This window comes from Plectrocnemia conspersa, unplaced genomic scaffold, assembly GCF_051122295.1.
Source record: "Plectrocnemia conspersa isolate PC_06_02 unplaced genomic scaffold, ASM5112229v1 ptg000001l, whole genome shotgun sequence".
In the NCBI taxonomy this organism is placed as follows: Eukaryota; Metazoa; Arthropoda; class Insecta; order Trichoptera; family Polycentropodidae; genus Plectrocnemia; species Plectrocnemia conspersa.
The window spans coordinates 29124179-29141304 of record NW_028277165.1 but is presented as its reverse complement, the minus strand read 5'-3'; the positions used below and the strand labels follow the sequence as shown (position 1 = coordinate 29141304).

The window sequence follows — 17126 nt, the reverse complement described above, 5'->3', positions numbered from 1 at the left end:
ATGACGATCGCTGATCATGACGGCGACACTGAACTTGACTTCGTAACTCATTGATCAGCTGTTTGTGCTGCGGTGTGTGCGTGCCTTTATGTGCATAATTATACGGTTTCGTTTGAGAGCTATATGTACATACACATGTATGTAATTATGTACATAGTATATCGTGAGGCTACTAGTGTTCTACATACACATGTATACGTGTATTATTAATATACTACATATATAATAAAAAATCTATTTTATGTTTGTAATTGGTATCCTTGATAATATAACTATATTTTTAATTTAATTTATTTTATCCTGAAAGACCGAAATTATAATTTATTAAATTTATATATTGTGTAGCTTTACTTATCATATTTCAATCAATCTAGGATCATTGCTACATCTGACAAAATATGTAAGCATCCTTTATTATTAATTTGTACTAAATATAGTCGACTTTTTAGTATAAAATCGTATATAGTATATTATATCATTAGTCGCTTATAGATGTCATTAATTTTCCTTGTTCACTATACAAAATATGTTAAAGATTTCAATCGTAAATATCTGAGAAAGTGTTCTCATTTTTAGTTAAAAACGAAATATCAAAAATATAATTAAATAAAATTTATTTTTAATACTTCTTTAACATTATTTTCACAATAAATTAATTCAATAGAGGTTTTTATATATATATATTTTTAAAGGTTTTTGAGTATACATATAAATAAATGTATATACATACAATATATATATTTAAAACCATATTTCATGGCGATTGAAAGTTACTTATTAATGGACCTTCCATAATCACAAATTTAAAAAACTGTCTCTTTATAGAGAGTTAAAGTTTTTTCAAATTATAAATATAAAAAACTGCATTGGCCTATCTATAATATAATACATATAGACAGTTATATAAGTAGGTTAACCATGTAAGAGATATTACACGAAGGTTGTCTACATATACTTACATACAAGTATGTATGTTTAATATAATACATATCCTTGTAAAGGTGTCCTTAAACATCTAAATGTCAATTAGGCAAAGGTGACATTTATATAAATATACAATGCTTGAAACACGAATAAATTACAATTTTTTTCCTCAACATTGACCCAAATTATAAATAAAGGATCATAGAGATTTAAAGGTCAGCAAAATCAATACTAATTCACTGCAATTCTGAAAGAAATTAACTGAAATTGAGCTGGAGAACTGTAATGGACGTAACGAGCCACTTAAAAGCGGACGGAACTTTGTAATCAGTCACGCGATTTTGAAACGCTCGAGTCATGTTTTTTGGTGTAAAATTTCTAATTTGTATTATTTTTCTTGTTTTCAGTTTAACAGCTTGAATGGCGACTTGAGCGCCAACAGAACCGGGAAATTCCTGTTCGACGCTCTGTTTGGATTAGAAGTGCCATCTCTAGCCTTAGAAGAAGATGACGACGATGACATAAAGCAAAAGAACTGCTCTTGCGGTGAGTATCAAAAAAAAAATATTAGAATGGTCATATTTAAGTCATAAATATTTTTTTCCTAATTAAAAATTTAGATTTTAAAACACCCGCATGATGACGGATAACGTTTAACTCCCACGATTGCTTTCACCGTTAAAACAACCGAAAATTATTATGAAACACCCACACTCAAAAAAATATAATACAAGCAATGAAGAACGTATCGTTTCAACAATTTGAAAAGAGAATTAGTCAAAGTTATTTAAGAAATCAGTAAAGCTTATATCTAAATGATTCAAATAAAAAAATATTTTTAGAAATTTAAATATTTGCTTGGTTAGAAAAGTCATTTTGAAACTTGATAATTTTATTTCTGAAACTTGATGATGCTGATGATTTAACAATGAAAAAAAAGGTTGCATGTAGTACTAATTTTAAGCATTTAAGGGATATTTTATAGTAATGTTTTATTAATATTTTATTATTTATGTAGGGTATGGTAATATTTTTTCAAAGGATCATATTTTTTGTGTATACTAGAAAATTCTGTCATAAATGATTTATGTGAAGTTAATATACATTTCATTGCTCAAAAATAGATGGAATATGTAAATAGAGCCAGCAAGTGAAAAATATGTTCACTGCACTTTTATATGAGAGGCAAATATAACCTCTATGGCAAGAATATGTATAACGACATAGCTTAAATGTTCTTGTTACAAATGAGCAAAGATCCGCGTTGTCTATATTTAAATAAAAATATTACTAAAAAGCATAAGCATTTGTATTTCTAGTGAAATCTATAACAAAATCTTCCCTTTGAGTAAGAAAGAGTCGAAAGGGTCAAGAAAACATAGTATTATCTATTCAGTATTTAGTCAGGCAATTATTATTAATATATTTTATAACATAGAAAGTAAAAAATTACTTAAAACAAATATTTGAAACACAATTAAAACGAAAATTGCGTATAACGCACATATTTATTTTAGGCAAATTTTCAATTATTGTTTATATAGTGTGACTTTTAGAACTCTAAATAATTAATCAGGAGTATTATACTGTCTTTTTTACGACGCTTATTTGAGAATTAAGGTTAGTGTTTTGTGGTGGATAAAATAAATTCTCGCTTCCAAATATTCTAGATATTTTTTTAACTTTTTAATCTGTTTGTTTAGAGTTGATATATTACTAAAAATAAAAATTTGATCTATAAGATTAAACGCGATTTAAAATAATTGTTTAAATATAATTTTTCATTCAATTATCTCTTAATTATGATATAATCCATAATTTCAGATATTAAAAATCGTCAGTTGTAAACAATAGTTTTAGTCGTTTTCCCGATCTTCTGCGGAAAAACTGTCTTCATTTTTCCCCAAAATTATTGATTTATCGCTCTATAGAATACGCTGTTCATTTTTATTTTTCCTCGCATAATTTAGAAGGTGTTTCTCATTGATATTTCGTAGAAGTGCTTTTCAACACCATTTCAATTAATAGCCTTCGTACAGTTAAAAGATCAACCAAAGGCAATTGTGTATGTGTAAAACAAAGATCTCTTCCCAATTCTACAATATTTTTCTTTCTATTTTCAAAACTTTAAATTCTTAAATGTTTGACTGTATGATAATCAATATTTTTATAGTTTCTACAAAATTTTTATTTATTATTATTTGTACTGCGTAATTTTTAACTTTTTGTTTTAAAATTGCCGTTGAATTGCCAGTTCATGAATGATAATGTTATGTAAATACATCCAAACTAAAAAAAGAATGGCAAAATATCGTTTTCCTGTTTTCACGACAAAAGCCCAACGACAATTCGTCCACGACAAAAGATCCAGCCGACTAAAGCTTCAACCATTGATTCACACGACATTAGATCCAGCGACATTGCGGCCACAAACAAAATACTAAAAATATTTTTTAAGGAATTAATAAATCGAGGTGTGACAGAAATTTGCAATATTATTAATCAATCTTTTTTTGCAGATTTCTAAATATAAGCAAGCCAATGAAATCAAATCGCGCAAACTAATAATACTCAGTTCAGGAAGTTACTTCATATTTTCGCAGCGTATACATATGTTTTGTATAACTATGACTTACTTTTTTTTTAATTTCAAAAATTGGTATTCACAATTAACTTTAATTTTAATACGGATTTAATACGGATTTAATTTGATTGACTTGCTAATGTTTAGTAATCTACGAAAATATATATTTTTTAATAATAATGCAAATTAATCAGCTACTTCAAGGTTAATTTATGTTTTCATATCTTAAATATGTGTCTGGTTATGTTACTGTTTTAATGTAGTCAGATAAAAATTAAATTAGTAAGTTTATTATTTTATATGTGCTCCAAACAAATACCACAAAAATTATAGATGTATATTTTTAGATATTCAGATATATTTTAATATTGTATTATATACGATACATACTAATTTAAGTTAATTTATATTTTTAAAATATTAGAAATCATTTGCATTAATTCTACAAAATACTAATATCAGATGAACTTAAAGTGTATAATAAATAAAGCTAAATGCTTAACCTTAAAAATAAAATAGTTACATTAATAGTGCTAATAATATTGGTTATTAGTTTTTTTTCTTATACAAAAATGGATACATTGTGTAAATGTGTAATGCCATAAATGTGTTTTTATATTATATTAGATTTAATTAATAGATAATTGTTGTTGTAAAATACAAAAATCTGAATGCTCAATTATAATTAAACTATGTTATAAAATATTTTTTAATGCTAGAAGTTAGTGATTTTTGTTTGAGTATTATATCAGGAATTTAGCAAAGTAATACATAGTTAAAGAACATAAGTTAAGCCCAATATAGATTAAGCTAAATATATGCATTGTTATATTTTTAACTATATATTACTTTCCATCGCCCCCCATAGAAGCTTGAATCGCTCACTAGTGAACGAAACGGACTGATTGACAATCACTGAGTTACATTACATTACCAAGTATAGTAAAATGTTTATTGACAATTTTAAAGTCATGCTATATTATAAACTAATTGCGTTTTATGCTATAATAAAGAGTCAGATAATACGCTTTTTATACGTATAACTCTTTAACGACGCGAAACGCAAATATGCGTCATCGGTTGTTTGAAATTGTTATTGTTTTGAAGTGAAGGATTATCGACAATTTAGATTAAAACTAATAAAAAAGGTGTAATTTATACAGCATATTAATAAAATATGTTTGAAATTTTATTGTTATTTTTGGATTAAAAAAAAGAATAAATGGTTTAAAATCAGTAATACAAAGTTAAAGCATACATAAGTTAGGTATAATATAGATTAAGCTAAATTTATGTATTATTATATTTTTAAACTATGTATTACTTCGCTAAATTTCTAATATAAAATTAACAAAATCACTAGATTCTGCCATTAAAAAAGAAAATGCAACACAAAGTTCTCTCTATAGGTCTTATATTTTTATCTCTTTTCAAAATTGTGAAGCTAGTCTGTCAAATATTGAAACATCGGTCCTTTTTTTAGAATGCGGCGTTCCCAACGAACAGAATGTGGTTGCGGATGGTGATGTAGAAGGTTGTGGTTCAGGTTGGTCATCTAACGTACTAATTAGAACAAAAATATGATAATTAACAAAACTAAATCAGCTTTGACTCACCAAATTTTTTCACATATTATTATCTGATTCTAATATATTTTTTATAATTTATATGAGCCAGAATGCGGAGTTTCTAACCAAGAAAATAGAATTGTCGGAGGACAACCAGCTTTTGAGCATCGCTATCCATGGGTAGCAAGATTGGTCTACGATGGCCAGTTTCATTGTGGTGCTTCACTTTTAACGGCCAATTATGTGCTGACGGCGGCTCATTGTGTCAGAAGGTAAATATTATGGAGTGAAAGGGTTAAAATTTATATAAAAAACTAGTTTGATTCAATCATTCCTAATCCGTAACAGGAAAATTTCTACAAATCCCATATTAGATTCTGTACAATATAAGGAAAACATTATAAAAAATAAATATATACAGTTTATAATTAGTTACGATGAAATATATTAGTAAATTTTATACGTAGTTAAAATTTATGACATAGATTTTCTTGTTATATTATCTTTTGAATGTGTTAATATGATGCAGTTGGTGAAAGTTTTACGGCATATTAAATAAGATGATATCATACATTTTATTTAATTTGCGTAAATCTGTACCTGTGGATATATACATATATCTTATATTTAAGACAAGTATTTTTGAACGGCACCTGACGGTGTACGTATTTATTTTTATAATTTATATAAATTATTTTGTTGTACTGTACAATAATGATATATACGTATCTGTTTTCGCTAGTCTATAAGTCGTATCGAATATCGAATTGAATGAGCGATTCGGGTTCAGTTGGACATGAAAGCCGATAGATTCTCGGTTGATTTGGCGTAGCTCCGCTTGGTGCGTGAGAAGCAAAGTGGTAATTCTGTGGGCAAGTTTTCGACTTTTTATATCTTGATTGTAATGAGAAAATTTTCCTATTATTCACCGATGTAGTAGTAGTTTAATTTAATGCAAGTGTAAAATATTTTTTAGAGGGGGGAAGGTTTGTAAGAAAATAGTTAATTTATTATTTTAATCATACATATATATAATCGAACATGCGAAGTTGATATATAGCTATGTTTCGATTTATAGAGGAAAAAAAATTGTAGCACCTATCGCCCATAATGGAAGCTTGAATCGCCTACTATTGGATGGTACGGAAAAGATTGACGACCACTGCGTTACATTAACAAGTATTAATGTTTATTGACAATATAAAAGTCTGTCTACATTATCAACTAAATGGCATCTTATGATATATGTAAGAGTCAGTTTAGACGTATAACTTTTTAACGCCGGGAAACGCAAATATGCGTCATTGGTTGTTTGGAACTTTTATTGTTTCAAAATAAACGATTATTGATTTTGGGTTTAAAAATATTACTAAAAAATCTACTGAAATAAAAATGATTGAAAATTAAGAAACACTATATAAACATGTTTGTTAAATAAATGTACAAAACATAGGTAGAAAACTATTTTATTTTATTTCAATTCGATAGTTTTTTTAATTAGCTATGTTTTACAAAAGTTTTTTTGAGTGTTTCTGAATTTTCTACAGTTTTTGCTTTACAAAAAATAATTTATAATATTGAATATTCTTTAGACAATAAAAAAATGTTAAAAAATATACTGAAAAAAATGTAATAGTTTAAATATATCAAATGCACTAATATCATACAAAAAAGTATAATTTATGTTAGATTTTAAAATTTCACATACCAAAACATAATTCACAAAAATAACAACTGATTAATTTTAAAACAGTTAGTATAAAAAGTGTCGCAGTTATTGTTAAGTTAGATATTTATATTTGTTATTTTTTATGATTATTAACAAGCAATTTTTTTTCTAATTTTATATGCTTTTCATTGTATGGTATTTAGAATATATAATCAAAGTATTATAAAATTAGGTAAGACCACAAACTAAGAAGTACTTTAGTTTTAAAGTTAAAAAGTTAATTACTTAATAAGTAGATTATATTTAAAAAGCAAAGGCTTATAAAAACTTCATATAATCGTTCATTTTTTTAAGTTTTTTAAAAAATGCATCACACAATACTGTGCGAATTACTTAGATCAGTGGTGTCAAAAAGAAAAAACTTTATTTATTATTGCATGCTTTTTTATCTGTGACGTCATTTCAGCTTTTTTTAAATCATCAGAATTAAGGTCAGCTGCAATTTAATTAATTCAGCAAAATTTATTGAACATTTTTTATACATAATTTTATATATTATATAAATAATAGTTATATACATGTTAATTTAATAGCTGTAAATAATATATTCTAATATAAATTTTGTCTTGAAATAATTAATACAAAATGTAATACGAACTACACAAAAATTTGCGACGCACACCTGTTTTTGAGATAAGCGTTAAACAATAATAAATGGTGGGTCTTTCTAACTTTTTGTTTCGTTCAACTGACGAATTCTGTGAATTTCTGTCATAGTAGAAACCGCCGATAAACATTCTATTTACAAATATTTTTGTTGAGAATAAGCGTCTCATTGTCTCGCATTTAGAACTCAGGTTTATTAAGAGAAAAACGACTACATGTGTTGCTCAAGTATAGAAAATTTCATTTGAGATAGTATAAGCAAATGTTTTACAAATATTCGAATTTTCATGTTGTTGAAAATCAAGTTAATAATTCGAATTAATTAATATTCAAATATCAGATTGAGAACCCTAGCTCGAATGAATGTCACATGCGCTATTGAACGAATTATTGTTCAGTTTGGTGTGAATTTACCTGTAAATAATTGTAATGGGGGCAAATAAACGTTTTAAAAATCATATTTTAACCTAGTTGTATTTTCATGACTTTCAGGTTGAAGAGATCACGGATACGCGTCATACTTGGCGATCATGATCAATTTATTGCCACAGAGAGTCAGGCTATCATGCGGGCAGTATCCGCCATCATAAGGCACAGAAATTTTGACTCTGAATCTTACAATCACGACATTGCACTGCTGAGATTACGGAAACCGGTCGAGTTTTCTAAAATTATTCGACCTGTCTGCTTGCCGCAGTCTGGTGAGTATAACCATAACTAATATGTAAAAAAATATCATATTTACCTGTGAATATTTTTTATTTGAGGTGTAGTAGTATAGTATCACAAAAGTATAGGTAACATAATGTAGCATGTTTCATATATAGTTTAAATTTAACTGCTTTTAAATTGAGGCCGTGATTCATTAGTCAAAGAAATCTCTAACCAGTAATTATTACTAATAGTTGAGATCTTGACCCATTTTCGAAACTCTGAAATATGTATATTACCCACATTTATTTAATAATACTATTCTCAGTCAACCAACAAAGACATTTTTAAGCATCGTACGAAATGTTCTAAACAAGTACAAAGTATACTTTTAAACTTTCCGCACGTGCATGAGCGTAACGCTCTCTGTGTGCATGAAATATTATTCATCTATGAAGCTTATATATTAAATTATTTGACCATATATATTCAACTAATTAGAGCAATACTAATAAACGCTCAAATAATATTTGTGTTTTAGTTTTTTTAATATACGTACATATAAAGATTATTTATTTATTTAAATAGGGTTGTCACAAAGTAAAGGTATATCTTAGATATGCAATAAATGATAAATTATAGAAATGTATGAAATAAATATAAATATTTTTTTATAATAAGTTTTAATTACTAAACTAAGATTGCAAAGCAAAACTTTAACATTATTTTACCCACAATATTTTTTACAATTTCTATATTAAATAACAAAAATAACATTCAGTAATTTTTTTGTTCAGACTTTCACAAAGCATTTAGTAGTTTGTTCTTATTTTTTTATACGACACATCTTAAAGTTTATGTGATCAAATCAAAATATTAGTTTTGTTGTAGCAATTTGTGCAAATTTAAAAGAAAAAGGAAATTAGTTTTCTCAGAGCTTTTAGTAGAATGTTTTATTTTATCCTACAATTTTTTTTTAATCTTTTGAGGTATGTTATTAGTCCATTGACTTATATTACATCAGAAGAAGTAATATAAATGCAAGAAAAGCTTCAAGTAATGATTTTGTCACTGGGCAAATTAAAAAAAAACTTTAATGTAACTTTCTCATATTTCTTAAAATGTCATAACAAGTGGTTTTGATCAGGCGCGTACCGTGAGATACATTCCATTTCATTTGCTCGCGTATTAACTAACGAGAGTGAGTGAGAGATCCGGGCATGCGGAACGCATGTAACGCACGCCGGTATCACAATTATTTTTTTTATTAGAGCAGATTTGATTTACTTGAATATTAAATTTTTTAAATATATTTTAATGACATAAGTTTAATTTTACAACAACTTTATTTAGCTAAATTCTTCAGGAGATGACAAACTGGTTTATTAATTGTCTAATTCATTTTTAGGCTCGTCATTTCTTAGGTACGCGGAGCGCGACTAACCTCATTTCCTTCTCTTACCCATTAAATTTAATAGTTATGCTAGAAGTCATTAATAGTTTCAGGCTGGTTAACTTGCCTGTATATGACAAATGTGACAGCACAGGTAGGAGGTCATAGCTACCGCCAATTTGCAAATGTTCTGAAGTAAAAGGCCCAGAATATTTTAAGCATTCTTCTAAAACACCTTAGTTTAAAGGCATCGATTATTGGTCTCTCTTACATTAATCATTCATATCTTTGTTCACAAATAAATATCCAAAAAGTCAGATCTTAAACTATAATACATATTCGTCAAAGTAGTGTTCCTTTTTATAAACATATTTTTTTAATACACAGGATTTGAACCAGCGGGTAAAGAAGGAGTCGTGGTAGGATGGGGAAGAACGGCTGAGGGTGGATCTTTACCAGCTATTGTGCAAGAAGTCAAAGTTCCAATTTTATCGTTGAATCAATGCAGAGCTATGAAGTATAGAGCTTCCAGAATAACATCTAATATGGTAGTTTTATATTTTATTTATCTCTTATTTTTTATTATTGTTGCTAATTGTTTTTTTATATTTTATTAGCTGTGTGCTGGAAAAGGAAAGACTGATTCTTGTCAAGGAGATAGCGGTGGTCCATTGTTGCTACAAAATGGTGATAAATACGAAATCGTAGGTCAGTGTTTGAACAGAGCGTTTACTTTGCTACATTATTATACTAGTTTAGAGAGTATGCTAATGTTTAACTGAAGTGCAATTTATGGTGATTGGAAAAGCTGCGTGTGGATAAATTAAACGGTGAAATTATTAGCAATGTTTTATATCAAAATTGAAGTATTTAAAAAATATTTTAATACATTTTTTGATGTATATTGAAAAGTATTTAATTCCTAAAAATAATTAAGATTTTTTAATACCGTTTTTAATAAAAAATCTAATACTGCAACAAAAGATAATTCCAAGCTATCATTTTGGCTTTCTGCAAAAGCTAGGCATTATTTAATACACCGAGTAGCAAATTAGATAAATAAAAATGTACATAAGAGGACATACTAATCAGCTAATTTCCAAGATATAAGTCAAGCTTTCGATGTGTGGCATATATGTATATAAAATAATAAAGTCATATCTAAGCGATAAATATATATATTATAATGACGAAAAATATTCTGTCTGTCTAATAAAATCTGGAGTACCTCAGAGAAATGTACTAGGGCCAGTACTGTATTTGATATATATATACAGTAGACTGATATATTTGACAACCAGCCTTTGCTGGCAAAAGATATTATGGCTTCTCATAAGAAGCCAGACACAGCGTTTACTTATCTCCAAGAAAATCTAAACAAAATAAAAGAATGGCTGCATATTTGGGGAATAAAAGCAAACCAGCTAAAGTCTGTTCATGTTACGTTTACCATGAAAAAAAAATGTCCTTCCGATTGATTAAATGACGCAATATTCCACAATCAGATGGTGCAAAGAATTTAAGAATGCACTTTGACAGAAGGCTTACCCAAGAAATTTGGAGTGGAAAATAAGCTGCTCGTATACAAATCCTCCTAAGGTAAATTTTGATGTACAGTAATAAACTTTGGAGATCAGCAATTCCAACAATAATTCAGAGCTTCCAAAATAATATGTAAAGAGTGATATTGAATGCTCTGTGGTATGTCTTAAACTTTCATATTCACAAAGCAGCATCGCCGTACATGTACGGCGATCAATCTTTCACTGTTTTGAGTTCCCTAAATAGTTATATATTTACATATATAGCATATATAAAAACATTATATTTATATAATATTTTTTTTAATTGATTTAATGTAAATATTTTTTATTGAAAATAATACCAGTAAATTAAAGAGTACGAAATGTATGAGCTTAATTTTTTTTTGTATATTAATTTTATAAAAAATATTGAGAATCTCTGAATTAATATAAAAAAAAATCCACAAAAGCCGAATATTATATATAAAATATGTAAAATAAATTACCGAAATTTATTAATAAAAAAATATTAAAACACACTGATACAAAAAAGTAGTAAGATAAATCTAGCAATAAAACCTATAAGATTATGGATTTTTTTTATAATTTACTATAAATGCAGTATAAAATAATAATAAATAATTTGTTAGTATACATTCCCAGGTGTATACTAGCAAATTAACAGATCTGTATAAATTAATTCACTACTCAAAGGATTAACAATGAAAATTGTTAAGGAAGAAGTGAAAATTGCAAGACGGAAATATAAGGAAAAACTTCTTGATAAATTGATTACGGAGAGATCGACTGGAAGATTAAAGAGGAAAATTATTTATAAATCGCTGATGGGCGATTTACCTACGAAGTTTTGCTGAATGTCAGGATGAAAAGACAGATTTCAAAAAGCAAAAAAAGCTTCAGAAAAATAAATAAATATAATGTAGAACATCGTTAATTGAATTATTGTAGATAATTAGTTTCCAATTAGCTCAATTTTATTTTTTATATTTGTATAAAAGATAAGATAATAAATTAAAAAAACACTTCTAATATAAATATTTTCCAGTCTTTTTAGTATAATTATAAAATAAATATTATATTTAGCTTATTTTACTATTTAGATTCTTTCATTTTAACAATGATTTATCTTGTTTTTACATCAATATATATTATTTCTCAACCATATTTTAATTTTTCTATCATTTATTTTAGTTTATTAGATTTATTAGATAATAAATACTTTTTTCAATACAAAAATATTTATTTATTGTTGATAGATAAATATTTTTTATATTGCAAAAAGTATTTATTATTTGCAATACATTTGTATATAATAAACTTAAATAAATATTATATTAAAAAAACTGGAAATAAAATTCCCAAAATATATTAACATTTTTTTTGTAAAACTGTAAAGTTGATCCTAATTTTTAGTTATATATAAATTAAATATTTTTATTATGATAACTGTTTATTTCTATTTTATATTCTCTTGTATGAATAATTTAGATATATTTCAAAGGTGCTTTGGCTTTTATTAGTTCTTCATAGTCATCATAAATTATTTAATTTCATACTGTATTAAATTTAATAATGTGAAAGTGTTAAAAGAAGAAGATAATAGTTTTCTGAATATATTTTTTTTTCAGGAATAGTTTCTTGGGGAGTTGGCTGTGGAAGACCTGGATATCCAGGCGTTTATACCAGAGTGACGCGTTACCTTTCTTGGCTTCAAGGAAACCTGCGCGATACGTGCTTCTGTGCAAACTAATCAGAAAACTGCATTTTTGAGTGTTGAACTTGAATTTACAAGTGTTATGCTAAATAACTTTGACTGTGTAAATAATTACTTGAATATTTATTTATTTAAAAAATAATAAAAATAATGTATATATATAAGTAGAATCGTTTTTACAAAGAATCTACCAATTAATTGTAATTGTAATATAATTTATTTGAATATTTTTAATAAAAAAATAAAACTTATGATTGTTTTTTGTATTATTTATAAATTATATGCGCGATTGAATGTATAATATAACTTATGCTAATCAGAATTCAAGCATCCTTGGTGTTCTCTCGAAGTTCAATGCCTCGTTCGTCCCAACAATCCGTTACAACACTTAACAACCATAAAACATTAATAAATACAGCTTTAGATAAACTGGATTCTGATAATCTAAGTAATTAATTTCACTGACAATAACGAAATTATTTTTTTCAACGCATAAAATTATGTAATTCTTAGGCATATGGCGTATGGTGTTGATGATCTATGAGGCTGTATGTGTGGGTTCAGTGTTCTAAAGGCAAGGTCGTTCAAGTGCTTCTAGATCGTCAAGCAAGGAATTCTAAAAGGAGCTTTAAAAGTCCTCATCGTGTCTATTGTTTTTTTATTAATATATTTTATTTTAATTATATTCTTAAAAATTAATGTTGTATTTTTTTAAGACTACACTTTAAATACATCCAATTTTTTTAAAGAATCTTTACTGATCATATCAAAGACGCCATGAAAGCTAACACAATTTATATCTACGTATACCATAGCAATTAACGACTCACATCTACTAAAATTGCAAGGATAATAAATTTAGCAACATAATGCTAAAAGCGCAGATATTGGCCTGGTAAAAATGAACGAATTTTTAAAATGTTTGTTACCGAGCGTTCCCACTGCGACGGTGCCAACACGATTTTATTGCTTTTGACGTGAATTTTTGACTTCTGAGAAGTGATAATTGTTTTTGGCTCTCTTTTGACAAAAAATCGATTTAAATATACTTTGATCAGCCCTCTCATATTAGAAGTGCATAATAATATTTTTAAAACATAGTGTAATATCGAAGTGCGGGCAAACTATGGAGCAATATGTGAGATGCGACGTCTGTCTCTACTTATTCTTCCGATTATTTACCCCTGAGAGATGACTAGATTTAGTTTGTATTTTGGATTTGACCTAATGAGAGTTCTAAAATTATAATTAATTTTAAAACAGATTGCGTTTGCTTGATTCGCATAGGTTAGATTTTGGTTTGAACAGCAAATAAACGTTTCGTAACTGGTAAATTTAGTTTCATAGACATTTTAGAGCAGCGTATTTTTTCACTATCGTTTATTAGTTAAATTGTATTTTCGCTAGTAAAATATATATCTACTGGTAAAAATGTAACTTCACTATAACATTTGTACACCGCATGTACATATGTACATTTACATATTTATCATTACCATATAACACCAGCCAGATTAATTATATTTTCACCAGTAAAAATATATATCTACCAGTGAAAATTTATTCTGATATGATGACATATTTTAAAACTATTTTTGGGACAGATTCTGGACGTTTTTTTAGATTTTATTTAAGGGATAACCCAATCATTTTTGGTTTAAAATCAGTGACGTTAATTTAGGTTTTTCCAGAAGGGGGGGGACAAATGTTTGTGAGTTATTAATAATTTTTTTTATTAATATTTTTTATTAGTATTTCATTAAATGACACGCATTTTTGTGGTTCAATTCAAGGGAGTCCCTGCCTACGCCGAAAACATTGGGTTTGGCAAGCTCGTTGAGGAGCTGAATGTCATGTGCAAGAGGAGTGTTCTCAAGCGTTGATACCTTGGCCGCGGCGGGTAAGAATACGGGATGCGATCGCGACTTTTTAAAGTGGTCTAAAACACGCAGCTGAAAGTCACCAAGCATTGTCAGATTATCAACATCGGCTCTTAGTAACTTAAAAAAGTGCTTCATTGAGTAGACGCTATGCCTAAAATGCAATGAATTGTGTCCTAACGCTCCTTACAAAACGGCACTAGGATAAAAATACTACTCCTTCTTGTAGAGAAATTTTTGAAATTGTCTTTGAATTTTCCTTGACAATATTAAGTAGAGAGCACGCACTAAACATTTTGTCACATGAGGAAAACAGGACAAATTTATGTTTTTTTTTTATTATAATTTTAGACAAAAATAATATATTACACAAATTTGGAAACACAATAGATTTATTAATCATTATTTATTTATTTTTAATAAATATTCCGTTAAAACCTCTCAGGCGTAAGCTCAATGCGTTACAACGGGCAAATCTGTATCAACTGAGTAAGTTAATCAGACATAATAAATACCTATAAGTAAGTATTAACCACCAGACTGAAATTATGAGAATCGGTGACATCTATATTATTAATTATAAATTATTATGTGCTGTACAATTTATAATCAATAGATGTCACTGCAGCTAGGACCGTTTTTTTTAATAATAGCGTATTTTTATAAATAAAAATTCGAGTGCCGCTGCCGGGGCTCGAACCTGCAACCTCAGAGTTACTAGTCTGAGACGTTACGGACTATATATAATACAAATGTCTTAGAAAACATTAAAAATACAATAAATATATAGAGTTTTGGACGTAATAAAAATAAAATGGCACAACCTTAATAAAATGAAATAAATATTATTTTTTAATATAATTTATGTGGTTGTCAAAGTCTTCAACAAAAAAGTTATAAAATCAATTAGAATATCATAAAAAAACTATCAGTAATTTATTTTACAATCTTTCGGTAATTCAAACTCATTAACAAAAGAAAATACTAATAAATATTACCATGGAAACGAAATAATAACATTGACTCTTTTCCTTTGCTTTTGTTAACGTAAATTTCTTAATTATTTTAATAAAATCAATCTGTTTTGTAAAATAACGCTTAATTGATAAAATTGCCTTAATTAATATTTTTCCTGAGGAAGTGACGATCTTAAATTAGTATTTATAACTCTTAGTTTACTGAAGTCTCTTTCAGCAAAGGCTACAGTGACGGGTAATTATAAAATTATTTTTAATGCAATATCCAAATTCGAAGATGACTGTTATATATTATAGTAATGCAATTTTCTTAATATATCTAATTATTTCTGATAATAATTCATTAGAATTAATATCGTTAGGATATTTGGAAACAAAATCATAAAGTGCTTTATATACGTACATTAAAATTTCTGACATAAAAATGTTAAAAAATTCATATTTTTATCTAAGTTGTGTTATTAAAATATCTATCATTCCTTAAATTTCTACTGTAAATAAAAATTATCATCATAAGTGTTCAGATGTATCATCTTATTTAAAAAAAATATTTTTAAATTCCAATGACAATTCTATTCCTAAAATCAATTTTTCACTTCTAAAAAAAATATTTTTCAAAATGGTATCTCATTTTCTGTAATGAATTAGATAAACCTTTTATTAAAAGTGAAATTTATAGTCTTCGTTACTGACCGCAAAGCTTTGTTTACTCTATTTATTTCTTGCAATAATAAATTCAAAGCAGATTTTATTTGTTTCAATTGACTTTAAAGAAGAATTTTTCAATTTCTAAATCCATTAACACGTTATATGCTAATGGTATTTGCTGATACAATTCCTTGATGACATTTGCTCTTGAGACTCATCGCATGGCATTTCAAAGTTGTTTTTAATACAGACATTAGTTGATTCCATCTAGTCGTCGAATTCACAAATAAAACAAGTAGGTTCTTAGAACAACTCTGAAAAATGTAATAGTGCTAGCATTTTTACAAACCATGTGAGCCACGTAGAGATTAAACATGGCGTGTATCTACGTCTATATAAACACCTGACATGTTCGATCAATGTAGTCTTTTTTTCCAACAATTTTTTTTAATTCACTGACTACCAATTTTGCGCCCTTTCCATCGTTTACTTGTGATTCCACACAGTGGAACCATATTTGAGGACCCTACAAACTATCGTATTGTAGTAAAAAATAAAATAAAAAATAGTACTCAGATTTTTCTACCTACTATTAATACTTGTCTTAAAGATCGGGTTGATTTATACATATAAGTTAAAATAAAATGAGTTAAAAAATATAAATATATTTTAAACAATCACTATTTTAAAACTAATTTGTGTAACAAGCTAGCTAACAATCTTAGCCAAAATATTTACAGTTTAATCAAAATCTGATTTAAAGTACGATAGTACATTCAAGTGGTTTTATTGCGATGGTCACGACGTTTCGGCAAATATATCCCTGTCATCATCACAAGGCACTCTTTGATATACAAAGCTAAGAATCTTTGAACCTCTAAGACTTTGTTTTGATTTACTTTGAGTGA

The 17126-nt window shown here is 27.2% G+C and overlaps 1 protein-coding gene across 1 annotated transcript in view; it reads left to right on the top strand.

Annotated features, from left to right (window-relative positions):
- LOC148239522 (transmembrane protease serine 9-like) overlaps positions 1–17126 on the top strand; it is a 42097-nt gene that overhangs the window by 11476 nt on the left and 13495 nt on the right. Inside the window, exons 2-9 of the mRNA XM_088182200.1 lie at positions 1332–1470; positions 4992–5054; positions 5186–5348; positions 7904–8112; positions 9843–10003; positions 10073–10163; positions 12628–12738; positions 13593–13608. Of these exons, the coding sequence (XP_088038326.1) occupies positions 1332–1470; positions 4992–5054; positions 5186–5348; positions 7904–8112; positions 9843–10003; positions 10073–10163; positions 12628–12738; positions 13593–13608 (953 nt within the window). The remainder of the gene's footprint in view (positions 1–1331; positions 1471–4991; positions 5055–5185; positions 5349–7903; positions 8113–9842; positions 10004–10072; positions 10164–12627; positions 12739–13592; positions 13609–17126) is intronic.